Source organism: Phallusia mammillata, chromosome 8 (assembly GCF_965637545.1).
Source record: "Phallusia mammillata chromosome 8, kaPhaMamm4.hap1.1, whole genome shotgun sequence".
Taxonomy (NCBI): Eukaryota; Metazoa; Chordata; class Ascidiacea; order Phlebobranchia; family Ascidiidae; genus Phallusia; species Phallusia mammillata.
In genome coordinates this window covers 7,526,719-7,553,049 of record NC_137259.1, presented here as the reverse complement: position 1 = coordinate 7,553,049, position 26,331 = coordinate 7,526,719, and the positions used below count along the sequence as shown (strand labels likewise).

The 26,331-nt window shown below is 37.0% G+C and overlaps 4 protein-coding genes across 10 annotated transcripts in view; 1 reads left to right on the top strand and 3 right to left on the bottom strand.

The window, feature by feature from the left end:
- Positions 1 to 986: 986 nt before the first annotated feature.
- Positions 987 to 2,619, bottom strand: LOC145204410 (uncharacterized). Its single transcript, XM_080076944.1, has 4 exons — positions 2,491 to 2,619; positions 2,295 to 2,413; positions 1,949 to 2,060; positions 987 to 1,222 (listed from the first exon to the last, which is right to left on the bottom strand). Exons 2-4 carry the CDS (start codon positions 2,368 to 2,370, stop codon positions 1,087 to 1,089), a joined length of 324 nt encoding a protein of 107 aa, XP_079933070.1. The 5' UTR covers positions 2,371 to 2,413; positions 2,491 to 2,619; the 3' UTR covers positions 987 to 1,086.
- Positions 2,620 to 3,934: 1,315 nt separating this feature from the next.
- LOC145205359 (uncharacterized) lies at positions 3,935 to 5,803 on the bottom strand. Its single transcript, XM_080078056.1, has 3 exons — positions 5,301 to 5,803; positions 4,698 to 4,797; positions 3,935 to 4,165 (listed from the first exon to the last, which is right to left on the bottom strand). Exons 1-3 carry the CDS (start codon positions 5,374 to 5,376, stop codon positions 4,033 to 4,035), a joined length of 309 nt encoding a protein of 102 aa, XP_079934182.1. The 5' UTR covers positions 5,377 to 5,803; the 3' UTR covers positions 3,935 to 4,032.
- Positions 5,804 to 5,865: 62 nt separating this feature from the next.
- Positions 5,866 to 8,022, bottom strand: LOC145205358 (low choriolytic enzyme-like). The gene is made up of 8 exons (XM_080078055.1): positions 7,931 to 8,022; positions 7,736 to 7,873; positions 7,440 to 7,556; positions 7,136 to 7,309; positions 6,685 to 6,848; positions 6,477 to 6,612; positions 6,090 to 6,247; positions 5,866 to 6,001 (listed from the first exon to the last, which is right to left on the bottom strand). Exons 1-8 carry the CDS (start codon positions 7,980 to 7,982, stop codon positions 5,936 to 5,938), a joined length of 1,005 nt encoding a protein of 334 aa, XP_079934181.1. The 5' UTR covers positions 7,983 to 8,022; the 3' UTR covers positions 5,866 to 5,935.
- A 720-nt stretch (positions 8,023 to 8,742) lies between these two features.
- LOC145203864 (ankyrin repeat domain-containing protein 45-like) overlaps positions 8,743 to 26,331 on the top strand; it is a 42,599-nt gene continuing 25,010 nt past the window's right edge. Inside the window, exons 1-6 of one of the 7 annotated variants that reach the window (XM_080076195.1) lie at positions 8,743 to 9,005; positions 9,479 to 9,648; positions 10,460 to 10,627; positions 11,054 to 11,151; positions 11,532 to 11,670; positions 25,103 to 25,735. In XM_080076195.1, coding sequence (XP_079932321.1) covers positions 8,887 to 9,005; positions 9,479 to 9,648; positions 10,460 to 10,627; positions 11,054 to 11,151; positions 11,532 to 11,670; positions 25,103 to 25,254 — 846 coding nt within the window. In that variant the 5' untranslated portion in view covers positions 8,743 to 8,886 and the 3' untranslated portion in view covers positions 25,255 to 25,735. The other 6 variants (XM_080076199.1, XM_080076200.1, XM_080076198.1 and 3 more) reach the window with 6 other exon arrangements.

The window sequence follows — 26,331 nt, the reverse complement described above, 5'->3', positions numbered from 1 at the left end:
TTAACTACGTATATTCACACCAAACCTTACCTTCACCGACAGGAAAAGCATCAGTGTTGCAAACCATAAAAAAACCAACAAACAGCACCAAAACGGCAATCTTCATTATATGTTCTCACTGGTACTTCCAATTAAAAAGTGATAAGTGCCTGTTAGGATACACAAAATACGTTAGGTATAGGTACCTAACATGCTAATGGCATGATTTGCTATCTAAACACTGACTAATTTCCTTTTTAAAAATATGTTGGACGAGTGGCAAAAGTATCTGCAATCACAAACAATATTTCACATATAGTTCGGCGATCGGTGTTGTGGAAACGCTGCTTACAACAGTTTGACCCAGTCCTGTTGCAATCGAATTGTCACTGTAAGTTGCACGCGCTTGAAGCATGTCGCAATTTGTGGAATGAAGAAATCCATTTGACTAACATGAAATATAGAGGCCCTTATCATCATTTTCACTCATGTGTAAACTGAATTGGAATTTGCGCTGGTTTGGACATTTTTTTCACTTCAGATACTTTTTAGGTAGAAACAGAGCGCATTGTTTACACAGTACTTATAATGTATTGACTCAATGATTTCATAATGATTAGTTTGGCACTGAAACGGGTATTTGTTTACCCATTTGTCTAAATACTCATGCTTGCGATATTTGTCTACGTCTGCATTTCGCAATCAATGTACGCCTACGCCATAATCTTTACAAAACAATGACTTGATATGTTACCATTTTGAGACATGTTAATATTTTATCAATTGACAATTACCGTTGTTTTCACCAGCATTGCGCAATCCAGAAATGATCAACCGCTGACAGTTTTTCTTGCTTTAAAGTCTTGCGAAATGCGAGGGCTACGCCGGCCCATATCAATTGTTTAAAGGCTGTATTGTACAATTCAAAAACTTTAGGCCACTACCGCCTTAAACACACCTTAAATTTTTATAGGTGTGAGTTTCTATTTGCAAACTGACACACAAAATAATTACAAAGCTTGTTTATTCATGACTAACATTTTCTTAGGACATGAGGGCGTGACAAATTATAAAAAGTATGATAAATCTGCCATCCAATCTCGGCCTTTATGGTTCCACAATTTCAGCATTGGTGCCGCTGAGTTTCACGTAAGTATCTTTGGCAAGTTTCTTCGCAGCCCTATATAGGTCGGCTGCCGATGCTTGGACATTGCTGTCAGCCACTAACTCCGTAATTTTGGCTCTGTATTATAAATATTCATTAGTGATTTGGTTCGGGGTTCGGAAGCTATTAGGGTGAAAAGGTTATGTTGGTTGAATTGGGTCATTAGGAGAAAAAATTAGTAAAAGTTGTTGTGTATGCTGTTTTAAAATTTTAAAGAGGGTATGGAAACATCTGTTAATAACACGAAGCTCGTCCATAAATCGCTTTAGTCTTACATGTTAAGCATCCTAAGATAGAATTGGGTCATATGCAGTGGTGGGATTCAATTTTTTTGTCAGCCGGTTCTCTCACAAAAGTCATATTTTTCAGTCGGTTCTGTAACAAAAAGCCCATTGACAGTAACCAGTAATGCTAACCGGTTCGCTGATCTCATGAAATTTGGTGAGACGGTTCTATAGAACCGGTGCGAACCGGCTGAATCCCACCAGTGGTCATATATATATAAAATAAAACAACCTATATATAAATAAGAAAATGGAACACTATACGGATCTGATCATAAGTTTAATGATGAAAATAACGTAGACGTAAAAAGCGACATGCTTGTCCAACTGTAGGGCCATCATATCACTGATGAACCGTCTTACGAAATTTTATGAGATCAGCGAACCGGTTAGAATCACTGGTTACTGCCAATGGACTTTTTTGCAACAGAACCGACTGAAAAAATATGACTTTTGTGATAGAACCGGCTGACAAAAAATTTGAATCCCACTACTGCATTGTATATGTTATATTTCTTACTTTACTTTAGCCGCATGGTTTTGAAGTGTTTCAACATCCCATCCCGATATATAGGACTTCAGTCTTCCCCACAGACTGCCACTATCTTCTTCTCCACCCGCCACTTCGACATCTAAAACAAACAAACTACCTGTTAAGCAATCTAATCACATTAAGTTTAAATTAGTAGTTACTTGGGATGAACCAGCTAATTTTTGTTTAATCCAATCGCTGCACATATTTCGTTTAAAGCAAACTTCTTGGTGCAAAATTAATATTTTTAAAATGTTGTTTGGATTTCGCCAAAAACGTTGGCTTTTCATGAAGGAAAATCTGTTTAACTACGTATATTCACACCAAACCTTACCTTCACCGACAGGAAAAGCAACAGTGTTGCAAACCAAGAAAAGACCAACAAACAGCACCAAAACGGCAATCTTCATTATATGTTCTCAGTGGTACTTCCAATTAAAAAGTGATAAATGCCTGTTAGGATACACAAAATACATTAGGCATAAGTATACCTTGCTACTGACATAAGTTGCTGTCTAAACATCGCTCACTGAATAAGACTTGCAGTTCTTTGGTAGACGAGTGTCAAAAGTATCTGTAATCTGTTTCGCACTTGTTTTCATCTGTGCAGTTCACGAAACAAAGGCTTCTTGCTTGATTGCTCTGCTTGACCAAAGTCCGTGTTTGTGAAAGCGATAAGCGAACTACTGACTAATCAAAGTCGAATGGGCACAAATCTCAATTGCACAAACAATCTTTTCAAATGTGTCGCAACTTTAACTTTTCTCCAGACTTGAAGTGCAGAAGTGGCACCATAGGTTTGGGGTTTACTACTGGTGACACCATATTTTGTTTCCTGTTAAAATGTGAACTTTGGAATAGTAAAAGGCTGTTTGGACGTTGAAATCGGTGTTTCTGTCGTACCACACTGACCACAAAATCAACGCATATGTCTGACTGCCGAAGTATTTACAATATACTTTGATAAATATTAGCAGAAATTGCTTTAGGCTGATACCTGTGTTACTTCCATTAACTTTAGAGATAGGTAAAGTAATAGTTAAGCGATACATTTTTGGGTTATTGTATGCTCACCGTTTAAAAACTTATATTACTTCTGACGCCATAAAAATGTCAACGTTCCTAATTTACGGAACTTTTATATATTTACTTTAATATATTTTTGTGAAGCTTATTTCAAATGTTTAAAATATTAAACCACAGAGGTAAACATGAACTAAAACAATTTTTACCTCAAAGCTAACAACGGACTTACATGTTTTCTAAGTAGATGATGGCGTCATATTTTTCCAAGACTGGTGCGTTTATGCGCCACAATACAATCACAGCACTGATTGGCAATGTCGCTGAAGACATTTTATCATAAGGCCCAAATGACCTCACATTGAATGGGAAAAAGTAATCGACAACTAACACGCTACTGAGACATTTTGGTTTTGTAACATATTTGTTGCATGCTACATTTATTATTGTGGAACGTTTTTGTTTCCTTGCTGTTTTACAGACAAGTTAACTGCTCAAGTGTACATTGTGGCTTTAGTTTGTGCTATTTTTCCCAGTGCTGGATCAACCATTAGGCAAAGTAGGCACGTGCCTACAGGCCAGTCAAAAATCCAGGCCACTTTGCAACAACGATCTTTGTGACAATGATTTGGCAACCCTGATTTTCGGGCCACTTATAAAATGTGCCTACAGGCCAGCAGACCCTTAATCCGGCACTGATTTTTCCTGCAGGGTAATCAATTTGTGAAACGTCGATCACACCGAAAAGCGCTTCTAGCGTTTAACCTTCAGTAAATAGTCTGTCGCCAATTTGTAAGTTGGGCTGTTTCTCTGACTGCTGCAAAGTAGTTGTGTTGGTATTGAGGCATGGTGGTTTGTCACGAGCCTTTTGTAAAGTTTGCGACAATATATGCTTTAAGTAGCCCTAAATTCATAACTGTGATACCTCTGAGAACTTAAAACTCCAAAAGGGTAATTACAATCTTTGTTTATTTGTGATTAACATATTATGAAACATGAGAGATTACAATCAATGATGAGTGTGTTAAAGTAACCACCACGAGAATTCTCTAGTGGTCCTCTGCATGTGCGGTGCTCCTCAGTCTATCGATTGCATCTTGGGCGACTTTTTTACCTGCCTTAAGCAAGCTGGCTGCAGATTCCTGGATATGGTTTTCGGCTATCAATTCGGTAATTTTCGTTCTGTACAAAGCAAACGAGATATTTAGTGATTACAACGGCAAACATTACGTAAGACTCCTTCGTCGTTGATGTGGATAAGTGTTTTTTACTCCGAGTCGTACCGGTCGATTTTTTGTGATGTTTTTATTATTTTACATTTTTTTAGTTTTTTGAAAAGTCACTCTTTGAAACATTGACAAATCTAATTTAATAGTTAATAAAAAAGTCACCAATTATAAGTTGGAAACGGTTGGGCAAGTATATTTATCAACGGCCAAAATGATATTTTTTAGTGTAAAGAATTGTTGTAGTCCAAGCATGCAAGTGTAAATATTTTATGTTACTGTACAAATTAGTGTATATTGTACACTGCGATCTAATAATAAGGCTAGAACCAATTTCATTGCTAGCTATCAACACAATACGCGTGTTTAATACGCGGCACAGCAAAGTAAACTTCTGTTATAGGAAGGTGCGCCAGCGGTCAAATATTGTTAATTTTGTTTAACGCTTAAGTTTTGAGGGTCGCACAACACTGATGTAATTGATTTACTTTATTGCTTGTAGAGTCTCCACGTTCCAACGTGACATGTAGGCTTTCAGTTTGCTTAAAAATAGTCGTCTGTCGTCCTCATGCCCCGCATCTTCCATGCCTAAAATACAATATCATTACAAAAAGTCCAAATTTGTGAAACGAATATATTAGAAAAGTAATTCAAATTCAGTTACGGGAGCCGGCACGTAAGGGCAAAAGAGGGCACAATTATGCCTATCTGCACATAATTATTTGACATTGCACGGATTTGTTAAAATTTCCCCCCTTTTAAAAATGTTCTGCCGGCGCCCATGCACTCAGTTGTTTAGGAAAAAATGGTATCTGCAAGGGAAATGTACTTATAATAACCATTCATCTTTTCCCATCATTGACTATTTTGACTTCCCTCTTAAACCCATACAGCGATTAGTCATTGTTACAAATGAAACGTTAATTTGTTTCGGTTCAACCCAATGATCAGCGCTTTTTAACAAAGTTTCTTTCTGGTTTTGACAAGAAGATCGTAGACCAGATCATTTTAGCTTGCTGGTTTTCGATTAGTCGTTGGTTAAGTTCTACTAAGTGAGTACATGACTTAACCTAATTTAATTATCAGTATACCTTGCCCAGTAGGAAACCCGCCACAGCTGCAAACCAAAAAGACACCAGCGAACACAACCAACAAAGCGATCTTCATTTTATTATCTTGATACTGGGCTGATCTGAAAGAAATTTATGCCTGCTGAAAATCGGCAAAAACGTAAGTATCTGTTACTGACAAAGTTTGATATGTAAAGACTCAGTATAATCTACAGAAATATATTTTCTTGCTTGACAGTCTAGTGGCAAAAAGGTCTGCAACCTATTTTGCTATGGTGCTTTGCTTTGACAACCAAAATGCGTTTTTCATTATTTCCCTTGCTTGGCCAAAGTCTGCGTTTGTCAAGGTGAATATCGAAACCAAACTTCAAGGTCGAATTGGAACCAATCTTTATTGGAAATACCAGCATAGTGACGCAGCTTAAACTTTTCAACGAACAATAAGCGAAATGTCTTGAGGTCACAATTGGTAAAACGCTTTAAATTGTTTCCTAATTGAAAGTGGATTTGGAATTTCTGCAGCTATTTTAAGAACCTAATCTTGGGAATTGTATTGCTCCAAACTGGTAAACAAACCCAACACAACTTATTGACTGCATATGTATTTACACAGTATTTGTTAAAATTAAACAGCAAAAAATGTCTTTACTGTCCCATTAATGGTTAGGACATTTGTAGAGAAGGTTGATGCGTTTGATGTCTTGCTCAGAAAGGTCTTCATTCTAAACACACAATGGGGTTAGTCATTCGTTATTAACCCTTAGTGAACTTGTACCACAAACGGAAAACGTCTTTGTTACGTCACATTACCTGTCTACTGATGACGTTTCCTGACAAATCCGTCATGGTTGGCCGACCGTTTTTCGAAAACGCGTATGAATCGTACTGCATAACGCTTGTGACGTCATAAGTGGACTCCGATACATCAACTTCCAGCTGGTCGCGAACCAAAAAATTCCGAAGCTGATCTAAAGTAAATTTGCATTGTTATTTCACCAAACGCTTAACAATGACCAAAATGGCGTCATATGTACTCTTTAGTGTCACCAGGCGTATACAATATTGAGCGTTGTTTGCAAACAAATCGTAGAAAATGAAAACAATTATCTCATTAAGTGGTTTCCACGTGTAAGCAATAATTTCTAATGTTGAAAAATATATTGCTATAAATAAAATTTTGTTTAACTGGTTAATTACCCATTTGAATGTTTTGCCAATGAATCCTGATGTGTTCATCTCTGTCAGGACGCGTGTGTTCATGCCAAAAACCAAGAGCATGCATTATTTCATGCAATACTCGGCCTTTCGTTCCGCAACCACTACCAATGCGAATCTGGAAAAAATAAATAAAAACATTTGCATGAGGCAAAAAATATATTTTACACAAGCTTAGTTATTGCCTTACTTCTTGATTGTCTCCTTCGCCACTTCTTCCCAGCTTAGAAAAACAACCCAAACCTCCAGTGAATGCAAGGTGATAATCGTTACTGCGCAAGTGCCTGAAGCTGATGCAAGTGGTCGATGAAATTTCACTCATAGCTGACAAGATTGCTGTCACGGCCGAAGGTTCTAAAGAGAAACGAAAAATTTTTCAATTCTCTTTATGAAATAAAAGTATACCAATAACCTGTAACAATGACCTTTATATTTAACCTTTTTCGCATCAAATACACAACTGGTTTCGAAACAGTGCACTATACATAAGAGAATATGGGGTAACCTTATCACCTATTGTAGAACATACATGTTATAATTTTTTTTCCAAGAATAAAACGTCCAATATCTTAAAATACTATGACCAACAAACATATATTTTACTACCACGTTTATTCACAAAAACAAAAAAACATCTGTACCTAAGGATCGTTCCAGAGTGAATTTAATTGTGTAGGTGCCCTTGACAGAATCGTAGTTCTTGTCCCATAACAACTGTTCCTTTTGGCCCCCAGCGGAATTGCGTGCAGTGCCAAGCAACCGATTGAGGCGGTCTTGAGACTTCATAGTCAACTGGATATCACCGTTGTAAACAGCTGTGTTACACAAAAAAACAAAAACAAATTCATTTTTATCGGCTCATTTAAAAAAAATATAAACAGTATTAACAACGATTTGTTTTGTACATAAAAAAATAGTATGCAGGGAATTTTTGCAGGTACTTACTGTTGCATCGGCATATCTTGCATCCAAGTTCGTCAACGCTGTAACCAAAATCGCATGGCGGCATATCATAACATTCAAATGGAAGGCAGGGATTGTACCCATGATCGGGCATATAGTCTAAAACAAAATAAATGACAAGCTCTTATTTGGTATTTGGAACAAAACAAGGAAAGTCTTAAACAAAGCAATTTTTATTGTTTTAAAAAAGATCGTTTGAAGTTATTGTTTTAAAATCATGCAACAAAACAGCTAAATGCAAGATTAAAGTAAATATGTAGACATGCGATTTCTTATACCTCGACATTGGTTGATTTCGTTTATGGAAGCATTAGAAGCAGAACCCAAACGTAAAAGCTCTTCGCAAATATCTTTCAGTCTTCTATTCATAGGTGTTCCACAGCACAGCATAAATCCACTCACAAACACAACTAAGCCTAAACAGCACAAAAGTGTAAAAGTGTTCAACTTTCCATAATTTACAAAATACTTACTTAACATTCCTAAAAATTTCATTCTTCCTTGTGTATGGATTTGGGTCTGCATCAGCCCCAGTACCTTACAGTGACTAAATAGCGCTAGTAATATTTTCTTACGTTTTATTCGTGTGTATATCTCTTGCACACCTGTAGCCTACGACGTATTTGTTACATTTCCTTATTGGTGCTTCCGTTTTTATTGTAATAAACAATGCGGGAAGTTTTGGTCTGGTTTAAACCAGAAACGTTAATAGGGCAATTGATGTAGCTCATGCAAATACTTAATATGCAGTGGTGGAATTCAATTTTTTGTCAGCCGGTTCTGTTACAAAAGTCATATTTTTCAGCCGGTTCAGTTACAAAATTTCATTGACAGTAACCAGTAATGCAAACCGGTTCATTGATCTCATAAAATTTCGTGAGACGGTTCTGTAGAGCCGGTGCGAACCGGCTGAATCGAACCACAGCTTTTTTGTCAGCCGGTTCTGTTACAAAAGTCATATTTTTCAGCCGGTTCAGTTACAAAATTTCATTGACAGTAACCAGTAATGCAAACCGGTTCATTGATCTCATAAAATTTCGTGAGACGGTTCTGTAGAGCCGGTGCGAACCGGCTGAATCGAACCACAGCTTATAAGTAGCTTTCCAAATGTGATTTGAAGTCATATTTTACCCCAATGTAATTTTTTTATAGGTTATAGCGGCGCTTAGTGGAATTGTACATAGCAACAGAATTTGCGGGAAATTCCCTGCACTTTCGTTTGTGTTTGGAAACCTAAATAAATTCCCTCTTGCTTTGATTGGATAGTAAACACTTCTTAAACTACTTTTATGTTTGAATTAGCTGTGTTTACCAGTAAACGTACTACGATTTTATCCTCACGTGTAGTTCGTTTATTTGTTATTATTTTCGTGTTTTGTTTAAGTGCGTTTCAACTTTTGTTTTGTGACTTTTGCACTGGTAAGTTATAATGACGGCTGGTGACGTCGAAGCTGTAGAAGAAAATGAACAAACTGCCCAAGAAGAGTTTGATGGAGAAAATGTTATAATGCATTGTACTTTGCATGATGATTTGGAACGCCTCAACAGGTGTGATTTTTATGTTTGGGTTGGGATATTGTATTGTAAACAAGCTGTTTTACAAAGATTAGCTTGAGTGTTTTGTTTTCACAATTTCCAAAAAATGTTTCTTCAATATTTTGGTCATTGAATACATGCTTACTTCCTGTATAATTTTGGATAGGTAATTGTTGTGTTGCAATGAATGACCTATGGATTTATCACTTTTTAGCAGTTGTAATATCTTTTGCTTTTGTCATCTTTTAGGTTCTGCCTTTTATGATGATTAGGCAGAACCTAAAAGATGACAAAAGCAAAGCCTTTTATGATGACATTTACTAACATTAGCATAATGCTTATCAGTGTTATATGGGTCAGCTCTAAAACAGTGAACAGAACAGTATGGTGTTCCTGTATGTTTCACTGATTCATTAGTTTTTAATTGAGCACCAATTTGATTATGTCACTTTTTTATCTGGTTTAAGAATACTTAAATTTTTCAGTGTCTTTACGAATCCTGATGATGCTAACCATGATAATGCAGCAGAATTGTTAACTCAGCGTGTCAAACTTGGCAAAACACCCCTTGAGTTGGCAAGTATGTTGGGAAGGGTGGATATTTTGAAAGATCTAATAAAACGAGGAGCTGACCCAAACCAAGCAAGCCCCTCAGGTACTATTGCTGTGACCATAGGCGCTGAGTAAGCGGTGGCGGGGTGGCGCCACCACCTTGGTTTTGTAAAGCACGGTGGCGGCCACCATGGATATTTTGGTTTGTTTGTAGCTGTATCGTATGAAATGTGGTCAAATTAAAAAAAATTTAGGAACAATTATGCTTTTAAACGAGCGTATTGGCAAAATACCCACAAAACCTGGCTTAAAATGGCAACATGCTTAGGTTATAGTGCCTTGTTTATGACGTCAAACACAGAATTGTCTGTCAGTAAATGTTTGGTCATTATTGTGTACAATGCGAATGTGTTATAATAATGGTTATCTCAGGATATAAAGCAGCAACAACTTGATGAAACAGTTTTAAACGTTGCTAAACAATGACAAACGTTATTTCAAACATATCGTGTTTTGTTTTTTTCTAAATTATGGCAAATTCTGCATTCTGTAGGAAGTTTATTGGACTTTGAGTTCTTGTGATTGCACTCATTAGTTTTACGTTTGCCATCTGCATTTTTGTAAAACTCGGCGCCTATGGCTGTGACTTAAACAACTAAAACCTTTAGCTTTGATAAAACTTGTAAATTAGACTTAATCTTTCTGGATAAAAAAAGGATTCTCCGACCACATTTAAAAGCCAAATATTTATCAATGCTCATCCACTACTATGCATATTTTTTATATTTCTGCATATTATTGAATATGTTTGTATGTGCTAGTGCATGTGGTTGTACAGCCGCAATCCGGCACTGTATGTTAAACCACAAATACATGTAAATATGTTGTGTATAATGTGTGGTTTAACTTTTCAGGTTACACTCCAATGCATTTTGCTGCATCCTGGGGGCAAGTATCATGTCTTGAGGCATTGTTTGAGGCTGGAGCAAGCATTGAGGCAAGGTCTTGCCATGGAGAAAATCCCAAACAAATAGCTGTTCGATATGAAAAGAAACCAAGTATTGAATTTTTGGACTGGGCAGGTATGGGATTAAACACTTTTGTTTGAATTATGCAGGGTGGTGTCAATTTCTTTAAACTGTTTCTTTATCTTATAAAATGTTGGTTTAGGTTTGTTATGTTTCCAAAAGGTTATGAAGCTTTGTTTTCGTTTCAGCAACAGAAAAGGCTGTAGAACAAGAAAAAAAGCCTGTTAAGAAGAAGAGATGAGAGTTTCATTACAATTGAAGTCTATTAGGCAGAGGAAGTTTAACAAACGTTTTTTTCCAAACCCCAATAAACTTGCATTTGAGTTCAGCTTTCAGTTTTGGTGCAAATGTTTATAATATTAGGTCAGGTAGTGAAGCAGATAAGACAGGGTGATTTTTAAGAGATTGTATTACCACAAGTAATTATGTTTATGTTTGTAGTATTGGTTAAATGCAATTTGACCCTTTCGTGTATTTTAGCTGCGAAGATGACATTAGTCCAATTCATAGCTCACATTCGGGAAATGATTGCAGATCCTGAAAAATTACAAGGTGTTAAACTGTCCAAGGAAGAAAAGGTACAATTTATCTGTGATATTTTGTTTAGTAAATGTTAAAAATAAATAAATCATATTTCATGATTATATTTGTCAACTGTACATGTTTGGGCTCAATAAATATTTTGCCATGTACAGAAATAACTTTGTAGAGTGTTAGCCAGCCTTTCAATTAAAAAGTGTCATCAAACGGAGCAATGACTTGCACATGAAATACAATGCTAAACAAAAACATCTCAAAAAGAAAAAGAGCTATTAACAGCTTGTCGTTTTTGTATGACTAAAATAATGTGTGTTGATGATTTTTCAGCTAAATAAATAAAATCAAGCCAACTTTCGACAATGCTCCAATATGTGCAAAATGTTTGTTTAATCACTTAAATATTTTGCTAATATTTCAGTCAACTGCTATTGGATCTTGCAATGAGAAAGAAGAATGGATTTCAGAAACTCCAGATGCAACAGCAGAAGAATTTATGATGAAAAAGTTGGATTTGGAAAAGCAAGTGGAATTCCTAACAGAAAAAGTCAATTCTCCAGGTAAATAGTCATTTATTTACTCAAAGCAGGATTAGAATTTTGAATGTGTGCTATTGGTTTCAAAGACCTTGATTTTAAATCGTCTATGCTTTGGCTTATTGTTACAACCAATTTGTTGTATTTGCAAATCAATCAAACAACCTACCCCTAAATTGTTATGATAATGGCTTGTTTTCCATTTCTCAATGAAATTCGAGGCTTTCCACATGCAGTTAGAAAATTAGGGTGTTTTTCTAACATTTTAGGGTTTATTTGTTTGGCACTGTTAAAGAAAAAATAATTTAATCTATAAGGTACACCAATAAGGTGAAAAATGATGGGGTCAATAGCCTTACTGGTTGATCTGCAGCTGTAAGGCTACTTTAAACATGAGGAAAATAATTCCATGTTAAACAATGACTCTTTTTACACAATGCCGAAACACTGAGCTGTTTTTGTCACGTTCTTTCATTATCTTATGTATGTATTAGGCATACTCAACTAGCTCATATTCTGTTTAAGTACAGTATAATTATCACTGCCGGAGTTTAAATCACAGCGATTTAGAACACCGTTGTTGAAACAATCGTTATGTAAATTGTGTTTATCTGTCTAATTTAAGTCTAATGTAATTTTTATTTGACAATTTATGTATTGTTCTTGCTGGTGCCGTCTGAAATGTTGTTAAATTTTGTATCATTTGCATACTACAGAGAACATTGTGTCCAATCATAACACAAGTGTTTAGTCGCTTCCGGGGGTCGTTTCTCCTTGACCTTGTCGCCGTGTCAAGTTCTTTTCCAAGAAATTTAAATCTCCTTAAGCCCACGAAAGGGGAACCCCCCTAATTACGTACCGCGGCTCACCGAATCTCCACCATTATCTCGCCACTATGGAGCATTATGACGTCACTTAGTATCATCCAATTATGCGCCTGTCGCTCGGGTCGCGACCTCTGCCGCTGTAAACGCTAAAAATAACTCCAGAAAAAACAGGCTGCGGACGTAATTTCTCCAATGTACAACGTTAGTAAGGATAACATTATCCGACCCTTTAGTTATCTGTTTTGTTAAAAAGCCTCTTAACCATTATTTGTTTTACCTGGAAGCTTGGCTTTGTTATTTTTAGCCGTTATGTGGCGTTTATTGTTGTTGGTGCTGTTAGAGGTAATTTTCGCAAATTGTTTGAAGCGTTTGTGGGCAATGTTACCCGGGTTCGAATCCATATAATGAGGTAAATTGCTGAGGACTGATTCTATTTTTGTGTGGTACTTACCGCAAATATCTTTCTGTGGAATTTGTTCTTTTTTACTCTTTTGGTCTTAAATTAGAAGCTAAAATTGTCTTTTAGGTTTCGTTTATTTTGTGACATAGAAAACAGTATCCAACACCAATGTTCGAATGCGAAATAGTATTATACTTAAAAGGTACAAAAATTTGGACCTTTTTACTTAGCCTATCTAAAACATTGGAATGTCTCCTTTAACTGTTGAATTTTGACAACAATACCAATGATCAACACTGAAACGTTAAGTTCGTGTATTTGTCGGTTATCTGTGACACGACAGGCATATTTGTGGTATACCTTGTGGCTTAATGTACGTCAATGAAGGGTCATTGCACCTGTTAGCTTCTTATAACCCGTTTTAATAAGTGACATCACCGCAGGTTATTTTGACCACAAGAGGCGCCCCTGGACCTACGACATTCGAGGTCTGTATTGAAAACCGTATTAAATCATCGTGAAGTATAATACCTAATCATGCCTTGATTGAACGATTCAGAATCATTGTCATTAATGCGTAATTTCAGTGCATATATACCAGTAACATAGTCAGAACTAAACTTTGTGACAGGCCAAAAATTGGTGTCGAACACAAAATGTTGTGACTTTGTACAAATGGTTTAAAGTAGCCATTAATGCTACCAAAAACGTAGAAATATGCTGCCAAAATTTTATTTTCTATGACTTGTTATCACAAACATATGTTCTAATGTTTTGTTGTTTGTCTTTAAACTTTTAAACAAATTTAGCCCGTGTGCTAGAAAGTAAGGGTAGCATTTTTACAACTCAAACAGTTTTAAAGCTTAATTTTCCTTACTTGACGCTCTCAAAGACCACCATTGTCGTTTGTGTTGAGCCGTGGGAAACATAATGTGTGATATTTTCTGGTGATGAGTAACTTCATGGGTCGTGGCCCAAATCGAAGTGGGTTTGTCGATTAAAAGGCTAATTACCCTACATCGTGGCTCTGGAACCGCCCTATATTAATCAAAGTCGACTTGCAACAGGATTACAGTTACTCATTGTGTACAAATTTACGACTGACGAGAATTTAACCTTTATCTAATTTGCGGCTGAAAGTTTCCAAGAAAAATTGCCGAAATTTTTTTCACGCGTTTATTGTACTTTTGCGTTTACGCCCACAAGTCTTTGGTCGAAAATTTCCCATCGTTTTGGGTTCAAGCCATGACCTTTGTTGTATATTGACGCATTGACGTTTGCATGAACAAGTTACTACATCACGTGTGTAAAGGCCAGGTGCCATCCTCCGCTTGTATGACGTCAAAACTTGTAGGCTTGCCACACCTTGGCATATGTTCCGAAGCGATTCCGTACATTATTATTTGTCGTGGTCGTGCGTCTTGTTTCACGGTCACGAGGCGATTACAGCGATATCATCACCGATAATCTTTCCCCATGAGGTGAAATGTTATTTTTACCGCAAAAATTGCGACGATTTAGCTGAAACTGCCGGTTGGGTTTGGCCATCACCCATCCCCTTGCTTCGATTCCTCTGTCCGCGCACGACCCCACTCGAACTTAATTACATGTGACGGTCAATACGAAACTCTTGTATCAAATACGTAAGCTTTCTAGGTCGTGATAGACCTTGACGGACGCGCCCTTGACAATAACAAAATTCACAGCCAGTTTTCAGTGCCGCGTCTTCTAGTAATAACTGCACGACTTTCTCGCAATCGCAGGGTTCTCACAAGAGTCCTGTTACAAGCCCAGTTTTGATTACAACGTAGGTTTAAAAGCTCAAGGCTCCCTTGTTTTTGGTTTCAGCACGATTTTCGAAACTCGATAAAGGGTTATCTGTTTTCTAAAACTTTTTCGTGACTCCCGGTCCTCATTTTTTTCATGTAAGCAGTGATGTTATACTTCCGTTAACTGCCGCATGGTCGAATTTGTAAAAAAAGGCCACGGCCACTGTTTATGTGTGATTTTATGGATTTGTTTTTCTCTTGGCGTCTATGTGTAATTGATGGCGTCTATGTGTAATGATTCCTTTTTCTGAGAAATGTTTTTATTTTATTTTGTTGTATGTGGAGTAAAATAAGCCGAATTTGTGTCACTTAAAAATAATTGGAGTTTTAAAGAATAAAGTTTGTTTGATAGTTTGGCCACAAATTTGCTAAAGTTTATTGTTTTACAAAAAATATACAGATTTTTTTTAAAAAAACTTTAGTATAGCCATTTTTAGGGGCTCTTGGTTAACTTGTTAAAAAACTTTTTGAGATACTTAGGTGTGCAAATGCAGGGTATATAAATTCAAATAAGTTTAAACTTGGATTTCTTAACCCAAACTTTAGACCAAACCGTCGACAATAAAAAAATGACAAACTAAGAACTTTGTTCAACATTTGACCAAAATTATAACCAAGCCCTCATGTAGAGCGCTATTCATGATTGCAAAATGGTTAAACATTACATCATTTCACGTGGTGTTTTCAGACTTGGGCACTTGTACCATGACTTCCGACCGCACAATTATCGCATACCCAACTCTGACGTCATAGATACGTCACTGGCGATTAATAACCCATTCCTCAAGTACCACCAGCTGGTATTCGATAGGATAATCGTCGAAATATAAACCAGAAGTTTTGCCAAATTTTAGCTTAAATTTCCGCATCTCGACAAAATAAAAAATTACTGACATAACCTGCATGCTTTTTTCTTCTCATAGCCATAGTGGGTTAGGCGAGTTAAAGATGCGTTTGGTTGTAAGTATGTTTTGTTTTAGTGATAAGAAGATTGGAAAGGTTTGTTTTACGGATATAACTTCGTGACCAAATCGTGTATCGCGGTAAACCTTAAAATTTATGCATGAAAAAAACTACTTTTTAATTACACAATAATACTCAGTTTCAAGCACGCAGGTAGCTTGTTGGACTTTGGACCGTCGTTATTACCAAGAAATGTTTTTGGTTTTCTTATCATTCTTCACAAAATTGTCCGACCTATACTATATGCAAAAATGCATTCCCAACACTCGCTTTTTAGCACAACGTAGATGTAACGTTATATCTGTCATCACCATCAACGATCGTAAATTAGGTTTCATGCTGAGTTGTTATCATTTATAACCCGAAGTAATGATGTTTTGTTAATTTACTGCATTTATGGATATTTTGAATAAGATTTAGTTGTTCTGTCTTCAGTTTACGTGACGTCATACTTATAATTTCGAGAGTGACTCATGGTGACGATCATATTGCGTCACTATCTATCTCAATCTGTGTAAAGATCGGTAAAGAGGGTTTTTGTAGTTCGTGCTTGTCCATTCTAATCATCGTGTCTTTGTCTTTCGAAATCAGACAAGAATCTTTTTGCATTGACGTCAAGCACATTTTGCTCAAAAATGATTTCATATTAACTTACGCAATGTACGACTTCTTTCGTGTCATGTGTTTTCCTGATGCAAATGGAAAGTATATTTAAGGGGCCCGTCGTGCTCACTTTATCGCCATTCAACCTTTAAAAAACTTGTGATTGCGTTTGTAAAAGAGGATTGAAAATCGTTTCAAAATCTACCGCTATTAACATACCTGTCCCTAACCGTGAGAGATCTACATTCTGCATTATGCACTTCATGACAATATTTGTAAAGTTAGGCTTTGCAGGGTTTTTCAACCTTTTGCTGCAATACTTCATTAAATATTTTGTTTAGTTATTGTACCTTCCTGAGCAACTATTTAGGATTTGACAACACAATTATTTTGACATCACAATGACCTAACAAACAGTTATGTGTTCAGCAAACGTGTATTTATTGTTTTACAGCCCCTGGGACTGGTAATAGCGGAAAGAAATGACGTCACATTCAACTAATGACGTCATAACCAAAGTCACGACCCCGTTCAATTCTCGCGCCGATTTTTGTTCCATATAGTTTTCACGCACTAACCCTTAGCCACTAACTTACTAACTAACTTAGTCTTCCTCCTCAAAAACTACATTTAACACAAAGCATGCTTTGATTGCATGCAAATTTGCAGTAATTAATTCATTAATTTGCATGACCAAATTCTGCAGCATATTTTTGCGCTTTGCTGTAAAAAAATTGGTATTTGGAAGCAGAAACAAACTGTTTTCTAGTATTTTCTGCTTAGTACCTCTTATCTTAGTATTTTTTTAAAGGGGTTCTAACCCAGGACGCTCCCGAGGACGAATCTCGATCAGGTTTTTACGTCTGTTGTGGGTCGGGCGCTCTGAACATTTCGGCCGACCGTTATAGTACTTCCTTGAAAACAAACCCTTAATTCTCTACTTTTTTAGGTGTTTGACAATTTTTGTTTATTTTTTACCCATTTGCGAACGATTGAGTAAAAGGTGCATTTGTATGTCATATGGTTGTCACGAATCCAAAAAATGAATAATTTAGTAACATCACTTATCAAGTACGCTCAACAACAATATAATCTCATCTCATGGACTTTCTAATTATTCCTGTTTATTACGATACTAGTAGACTAATTGGTGTATTGGAGTGGTAGTACATTTTTGTCTTTGTGGCCAACTGGTTAAATAATAGACTTTTTTGCTTTCTTACATCTTCCAAACATCTTCCAAACAATCCATTATGTCTTCCTGTAGCTTTGCTTGTCAACCTAATCAGCTAATTCCTCTATACGTGCTTTTCAGTTTGACCACTGTGAAATGTATAATGTATTGTTCTTTTTTATATTAAAAGCGTATGAAATGTTATCAGAGGTGTGATACAATTGACAGCGAAACACATTTGAAGGACAAACAACATTTTCTACGTACTTGCAACGTTTTTGTGGCACGCCTCAAAGTTTTCTATTCAATTTTCGTTTGAGTTGTTGAGCTAAAGTGGATTTCGCATTTTTCGAATGAAGTCGTTTTTACCATATTATGGAGTCGGAGTAGTACTATATTTGGCGACTTTTTTGTAAATTTATGTAAACAATAGCAGTAAATTGTGTAAGGGCAGCATGTAGGATTTGTTTTGGTCGGAATTGGGAAAGTATTTTACCGCCTTTACAAATCCTGGTTAAGGAAAAGCCTGCAGGTACATCCAAATGGACTTTATATATGTTGCTTTGAAACTGAAGTGGGTTTTAAGACTAAGTGCTTGCAGTCAACACAAATATTAAACTTTCATTGGTAGTTTTTCACTCAAGCTAATGCTACAGCTCTTTCGGATAATGTAAAAGTTCCTCTTCATGCACGAACTGCTAGAAGTCATATAGTCTGGGCATGTCTCAAAACTTGCCAGTCAAATAATTTGTCACATTGCTATGGTTTATGTGTGGTTCCCATTTTATCCAAATTTGGATCCTATATAAACGATTACAGCTTCTTGCGACGTAGTGTCTCTGGCCATTCATCTAGTTTAGATTAATCGGGACAAAATCAGCACGAAGATCTTGTAATACCAACAGAATAAAGCAGCCATCCGTCAAGGCTGAGAAGGCAGTTTTCCCCGAAAAGGAGTTTTCTTCAAATGTGAAGTTTATCCTTATTTGTGCCTTTCGACTTAGCTTAAACGAAAAAACCAAACAGCATATCGTCTGGTTGCTTTGATCGACAGGTGATGATTTGCCCACATATAGATACAGGCGAATCCATCATGATTTCAGTAGCTAATACCGGCTTAACGCGTCACTTAGTCACTTTCACATTCCTTAGCACATGCCAGTCACTTGTAATTCTCGGGGTGGGGCGATTTACAAAAATTACAATCCTTCATTCCAAGTATATTTTTGCACTCTTGCAGGAAGTTCAGGCGCCCTTCTCGCGGCTTTGCCGAGATTAGCCCACTTGATGCATTGACAGGATGCTACATGTCACTCGTAAGTCAGTCAGGTCATAGTTTCCAGCTTGTCCGGAGTTCATAGCTTTATTTGTCCAAATGTCAACATATCTATGCCTCTACTTACCGCAAAGTTGATTGCCGTTATCTTATGAAACTATTGTTTAATTTTATGAGAAATACATTTCAATTTACTTCAAAGTGGCTATATAGGTTGAAATTTTTAGGTTTTGTTTTGCCAAAAATACCCATTTTGAGAACAGGTTTTTGCCAAAAAATACCCATTTTGAGAACACCTTACCGATTGGATTACTTTCGTTTTTGACCCATGAAGATAAAAATGCATAAACGAAGATAAAAAATCTTGTATGGGATTTGAAACCGTGGTGTTTAGGTTCTCATTTTAAAGCAAAAAGCGATTGGTTGTAAGTTTTTAAACGGCGGCTGTAGTGTTTATATTGCAACCGACCATCTCAACACACCAGACCAAGCATGTCGTTATTGTACATTGGGTTTGCATTTTAGTCACATACCTTTGGACATGTGGCAAATAAAAATATTCCTTTAAAAGATTAATCTTAGTGCCATGGGCAATGTGGTCGACCAAGCCGCAACCTTGTGCTAAATGTTCCATTTCGATGTGACTCGATAAAAATTGGGGCCATAAGTCAGCCACCACATTTACTGATCCTTACTCTGATGTTACTTCTGCTCTTTTTCTCTTTTATAATCTGCAATCTTTTCCTCCTGGTGTATTATGTCTCCCGTTAATGAGGATTGTAGCAGCACACAAACAATCACAAATTTTTTTTTTTTTTTTCAACGCTGATTTTGTCCAATGTTTTAAACCAAAGATAATTTTTTTTGTCATTTCACCTTTTGTCAGGTTTAAAGGTTAGGTTTACTGACATGTTTGCTTACAAAAACAAATTCTATGGTAAATAGTTTTGCTTATTTATACTTACTTTTAAGGCATAAATTTGCTAATTGGATAACAGTTTGCTTAAGACCGAAAAAAAGCATCAATATGGAAATTTTTATTTTTCCTCTTCCGCGCTCTTTTCCCCACTATTTTCCTTTCTCCTCCTGATCTCCTGTCAAACTAAATACCAAAATCTCGGGGTCACAGCGGTATAACAAACAGGCATATGCGCGGGCCGGCCGATCCCAATCATGCGCTGATTTGTACTGATGGGAATTCCATACATAGCTCTTGTTTGTACACAAACACGAATGTCGCGTCGTGCTGGCAAACGGCTCCAGATTATCAGCACTTTGACACAAACAAGGACACCAAGCTTAAACCACATCTTTCTCCACGCTTTCACCTTGTGTTTAGGCTGGAAGCTTTAGCTGACACTTGTTGCTGCCGTGATTGTGGCTATATTTGGACATAGCTGCCTATGGCCTGCAGTTGTTTGGTTCGCCTTCTAGTTTGCATTCTACGCATTTACCATCTTTGTGAGATGTGTAGTTGGAAAGGTTTTTGATTTGCGGTAATGCTACCTTGGTTTTACCTGACCACAGAAAGATCTTGGCTCCATGATAGTGGGGTAACACTATATTTTACATAAATTTGTTTGTACCCTATTTCATGTCTGAAAGACTAATTTTATGAAATACTTTTATATATCTTTAAAGTTTCTATGTTTTTTTTTTTAGGAACTAAAGATGCCAGTTACGCGAAATATTTATTCCCAGTAAATTTATACACTGATCGTGTTACCAGGAAAATATTTTCCATTCTTAGTTATATGAAATAAGTCCCTTTCCAAACAGCAGCCGTTGGAACGTTTAGAGCACCTGACAAATCTTCTTTTCAGCTGCGCACGTGCAAATCTTATAAAAAGATAAAAAATGTTATCGCAAGTCACTGTTCAATCCATAAATGGCCACACACCTGCTCACGATTTCAAGTAAATCCCTTTCTCTTTGTACTAGTTGATGCTTTTACTTTATGTGTTCTAAACTAGCTGTCAAGAGTTGGTAAAACCGTAGAAAATTCTCCTACGATATAAATTGCTTGACTCTGTGAAACTGCTCACGATTTTTCACCTTGATGCCGAGATATCTAACAACTTTCGTTTCCAAGAAATTGTTGATGTTTTCCCTGTGTGAGCATTCCAGAATTTGAAAACAAACAATTTTTACCGAACAAACACTTACATTTACTATCATACTAAAGTATTAACATACAACTATCATTGTTATTTTATGATATTAAACTGTTGATTAAGTGGCGCAAAGGTCTGCAAACCAAACTATTTATCACGTGACCTGTGTATGGCTTCCCTTGTGGACCCTATTTCAAGTTGGGTAACTCGCCTACATTTTTGTTCACTTAGCATTTTAGAAACCTTGTTTGTGATATAGGATAATTTATTGTTTGTATTCACCAAATGTGTATTGTATACACATGCAAACGCCTCGTCAGCAATTTATTAACTTGTTGTAAAACTTATATAGGCCCAAAACATTTTTAGCGTTCAGTTCAAACAACAAATACACAGTTTCAATAACAATAACACATTCTTTTTTGTTTGCATCGTCTCAGAAGGTTGCCGTAAGTCGATTTTATTTATCGATTGTGAAGCAATCACTAGAGGTTAATTTAATTGATTTGTCGTATTCATAGATCCAAAAGACCCAAAAAGGCATAAATTATAGATCCAAAACGGCGAATCCTGTTGTTCAAGTTAACTCAAGTTTGTTTGCACCATTTTCACCTTTAGCACCATTCCAAGTTTGTGGAAAATTTTCCATCGCAAAACTTTTTCTCGTCCTCGCGTTATCAACCCAAATATCACGTGATGCGGCCAATGACGAATTTCTCGAACGTCATAACCCAGAGCAAAAAAATCACCGTAAAAAAACAACCACAGAAGCCATGCGGCAGTAATTTGCCATGGCTTCTGGCTAAGACCTAATGCGTAGGCGTATTGGTATCTTGTGATCAATCTCATGTTACTGAATTACCCTGGTTACCAAAACGTAGAACTTTAAAGGTTACCTCATTTGATAAAAGTGTGGTGTGCAAAGTTTCCAATTTTGGCCATTCTTAAAATTAAGGCGTGCCTATAGATTACTAAGGTCATGGATTTAGCTCGGAAATATTGGCTTTATTTTGACATTTCGTTGTATTGATTACAAAATAATAGCGTCTACTTAAATAAGATAATCATTGTTGATTTTTTTAGCATATAATCGCCACGTATGGTCTCTTTAATGAATCTTTTCCGCCACAGTATGTTTACTTTAGTATGTGGGCGTTGTCGGGTTAAGTAATCATATTTTATTTGTTGTTCAATTGACCACTGCGGTCTTTGTGAAAATAAACAGCCTTTGAATTGACCATTGGTCGTCACGTTTTAAGGCTATATTCAGTTGATACTTTACACTACGTTGTCCGTTATTCTTAGTGCACAAACATAAGACACCGGCCACTGCATTAACAGCAGGGACTTTATCACATCGTTATCTTGACAACCCCTAGTGCATTTCACTCGTTGCTTGTTTTTTAACCGAAAATAGCTCGGTTTGACGTTCTACCTGATGAGATTATCGTAAAACAATTCTTGGAAGTTCAACGTTCCGTTAACCTCAAACTTTGTAGGTCACATTTGTTCACAAGTAGTTTAATTCAGCTTCAAAATTATCCACCCATCATGTTAGCTGCTTCACCGGAAGTTTTTCGCCTCAAATGATTTAAAAATGTATAGTTTCTTTTTCTAACAATCTTGTTTACCAAGTTGTCTAGCATACTTTTCAGTCCATTAGGCCCACAAAGGAATACTTCTTGTTCGCATTTCAGGAAATTAGCTGGTGTGGGGTAAACTATACTTTATGAAAGTTCTTCGTATTTCTACTTGCTAATGCTTTAAACGACTCTAACGAATGAAAATCCTTTCTGATGATTTAAACGACTACAAATGCTTTCTTGAGTATGTTTGTTGCCGACCAGTTGTTTGTCCTTAAATGGTATATTCTGACTAATCACAAATCCTAAAATATTTTTAGTGTAAGTAAAAGAGAACATATTTGAAATTTTGTGCACACACAATTTTTACTGCTGTTGCTGGTGTAAATACGTATTTATTTCATAATAAACATGAAAACACATCCATTTTTGCTTCTTCGCTTTTCCATTGCAACTCCAACGTTTTTAAGCGCCTCAGTGATGATCGTCTGGTTGGGTATATAGTTGGACACACTGAAATTTACCCTCCAAAACAGCGTTATTACATGTTTGTTTCAATTATTACGACCTCTTTGTAAACCACTTATATTCACCTTAGTTTTTTTTAAAATCAAATGTTACAGTGCGACGGCTTTTCTGTGCACTTTCCAACTTGACCTTAGTGGAGTTCAATTGGCTTGTAAAAATAAACACTGCACAAAATTGCAGTAGAACTATTATGCTAAGCCAGAAATAGCTGGCTATGTTAAAGCTTTATACAGAAAAAATAGAAGCTTTTTACAAAAAAATAGACAATTGGTGTATCATGGCGAAAATTGGTGGTTTATCTCAATTTGTTATAATCAGGCCGGAAATCATAGTCAATCGCATTCGAATTGCATTTCTTTGTGTATTGGCTTATTGGGTGCCGATTTTCTTGCTTGCTATCTGACAAATCAATTGGGGAAGGTTAAATTTAGGACACAAAGGTTGAGATTCCAACTTTTCCATTTTTTTGCAAATTTTCAGTTTCAATCCGTATTCGTATTTGCATTTAAGGCCCTGGTCAGTCATTAAGAATGTGCAAGTGATAACCAATCGCGGTTTACCATCTCACAGCGTGCTTTTACAGTCGTGGCGGAATTCTGCTATTCCCACCTCTAAGCGCATTACTTCTGGATTTGCTTATGACATGACAGAGGGCGGCGATTTGACCGTCGCTTATCCCACTACGATCATCCATATAGTGACTGAATACTTGCTTCTTAGTTTGTTTGTTTGCCTCCTGCGCTTTGCCGGGCTATCGTGTAATTAGTCGTGCTGCCGGGCGCTTTAAATTTATGTCGCGATTTTGAGTTTAATTTGTTGTCATAACAACGGGGACCCACGAGAGCTGATCCGGCGTCAGTTTCTCCTCTCATCAAGCGGTCCACCGTTACAAATCGCCGATAGGAGAAAGCGCTGGACTCTTTCCAAGTCGCGCCGGCGTAATTTGTGAATGTAACCTTTTTGTGAATGTTACCACTGGTTGTGACTGTTAAACACCGGTTTGTCGTGCGTCAGAGTTGAACTCGACCGGTTCACGGCCTCAATAAAGCCATCATTTCTTATGCCAGATGCCTGCCAAGCTTCTAACGTTATGTTAAGTGTACATAAACATTAACCTTTGGCGCGCACCGTGCTAATGTATATGCATGCCTTATCAAATTTGCCTGTAATAGTCCTCGGTTTTTATCGCATTAGCAGGTGGAACAAATGTGGCCTTGTGTGAAAATTAAATTTAGGCTAATGCCCTGCTCGAGAGCCAATTTTGGCATCGCGGTGTGCCGTGCAGAATAAGCGTTGCGGTACTGGCGTCAGTAATATGCGTTAAATAACGTCAAACGCACTTGCGTCGTGCACACCTAGCATTGAAGGTTATCACGCTTTCCTGTTCGAGAAAGCCGTCAAACGAAATGCCTCAAGCTACTTTTACCCACTACAACACCTTAAGATTGCACTGATGTTGCATCTTTGTACTTTCCCCAAATTGTCTTCCTTTTGGCATCGATCACAGAGGCATTGAAGACGTTAACCCTACTTACAGGATTTTGCGGGTTTTTAAGCCTTGCAAATTTCATGGGGCTGTAAAGGTGGCGGTTATAATTTGGCCTACATTGATGTCGGCCATAGGTGAGACCCCATTATCCTTCTACTGCACAAGGCAGTGTTCTGTGTCGACTCCATATAGATCTCTAGATAGGTTAAAAGTGCTTGTGTCAGGCTTACTGAGTGCAGTAACCTTTATCAGCTCTTTCCACGTATACGAGTTCCTGTAACACTCTTTTCCGGAGCCTGTTACTACTTTATGCGAACTCTTCCTGCTGACTTAATTAACTAGGTTTTCGTTGGTTGCGCGGCCTTTAAACGAATTCTTGCGACGACCCAAAAGCCTCAAAAGCCAAAGGATTAGACCTAAGAAATTGACACTTTTACATTTTTGACCTTGAATAACCAGGTGACCTTGCCAAAAACGGCGTCACACTTTAATTACTTGTCTGCGTTTTTGCGGCAGTTGTTGCTTCGCTTTACAAGATTAGGCTTAGATTACTATCATCGGCCTTATCATAATCAATAGCACTAAAGGCAGATTCACTCCCCACAAGAAGGCGTAGCCATAACCTCGCCATTTTTCATTGGCAGAATTTTGTCGCATTTTTTTCACTTAGCTTACCGGCAATTTGAAATATTTCCTCGAAGAGATTTAATCAAGATGACGAACTATCTATGGTTTCTTACGTTTTATGATGATTTGTTGATCCTTTTCGACCTGCCAACGCACTGTGATACATTTTATCTGACACAGTTGCTGTGTATCTGACACAGTTGCTGCCCTTAAAGAATGGATTAGATACATCCTCGTCTGCAATTTTCGCAAAATGTTCGGAAAAACTATTTCATGTTATGAATCGTTAACGTAAACAATGTGGTCCACGTTTATGTTCTTATTTTCTTCTATAAAATAATGTCAAAAATAAATATAAACACATAAACATTACCACTTTGTTTGACATCATTGGTTCTATAGATCGCAGTTAAATACGGATCGTTTAAAGTGGGCATCTTACTAAAATCGTGACTAATTTTTGTTAGATTTTGTTTTCTTTATATTTACGTGTTTCGATTGTTGATTAGTGTAACTTGCTATAGATAGAATAGAAAACAAATCTGTTTGGATGGCAAACTATCAAACCAACTTTTGCTTAAAATGTGGAGAGAACACTTGCTGTAGATGTAACCCCATATACAAACACATAATTAAAAAAAGATGTAGTGTAGAAGTGTTTCGTGCTCCGTATCACGCCATACCACCATTTGCTCGTGAATCACCTGAGCTCCTTGTATAGTATTTGTGTCCTCTCCTTATCAGCGAATTCTTTCCCGCTTGTTTGTTATGGGCTTGATCGCTCGATCACACAACCTCTTGGCTTTCGAAGGCCGCATATACCTACGCCTATCTGCCATCAGATTGCCTTCTCGGAAAAGTCGGAATCTTGTTGCATAAACCCTCCACGGGTTGACTGGAGCTAAGGCAAAGTCGTGACGGCTTTTTGCGCACCGTCACTGCCTCCGTTTTTGTGCCGAAATGACAGTGAATGTTTGTTTTAACCCGACGCATTTTGTTGGTTTAAAATGGTTTTAAGCTAAGACACCATATTTAGCTTAATTTTTCACGCTGTTGTGTATCTTTGTCAACCAGGTCCCATTTTGATAGCGAAAGGTCAGTTATTATATTGTGTATAAGCGATTAAAGAAACGTGTAAGTACTGTGTGATACACTAGACGTGATTTTCTGTATGTTAACTTTCACAACTGAAATTCTTGAAAACACATCTAATTTTCTCGCTGTTTTACCTTTGCCAATTTATTCTAAACTGGTCGCATATTCTGTTGTGTT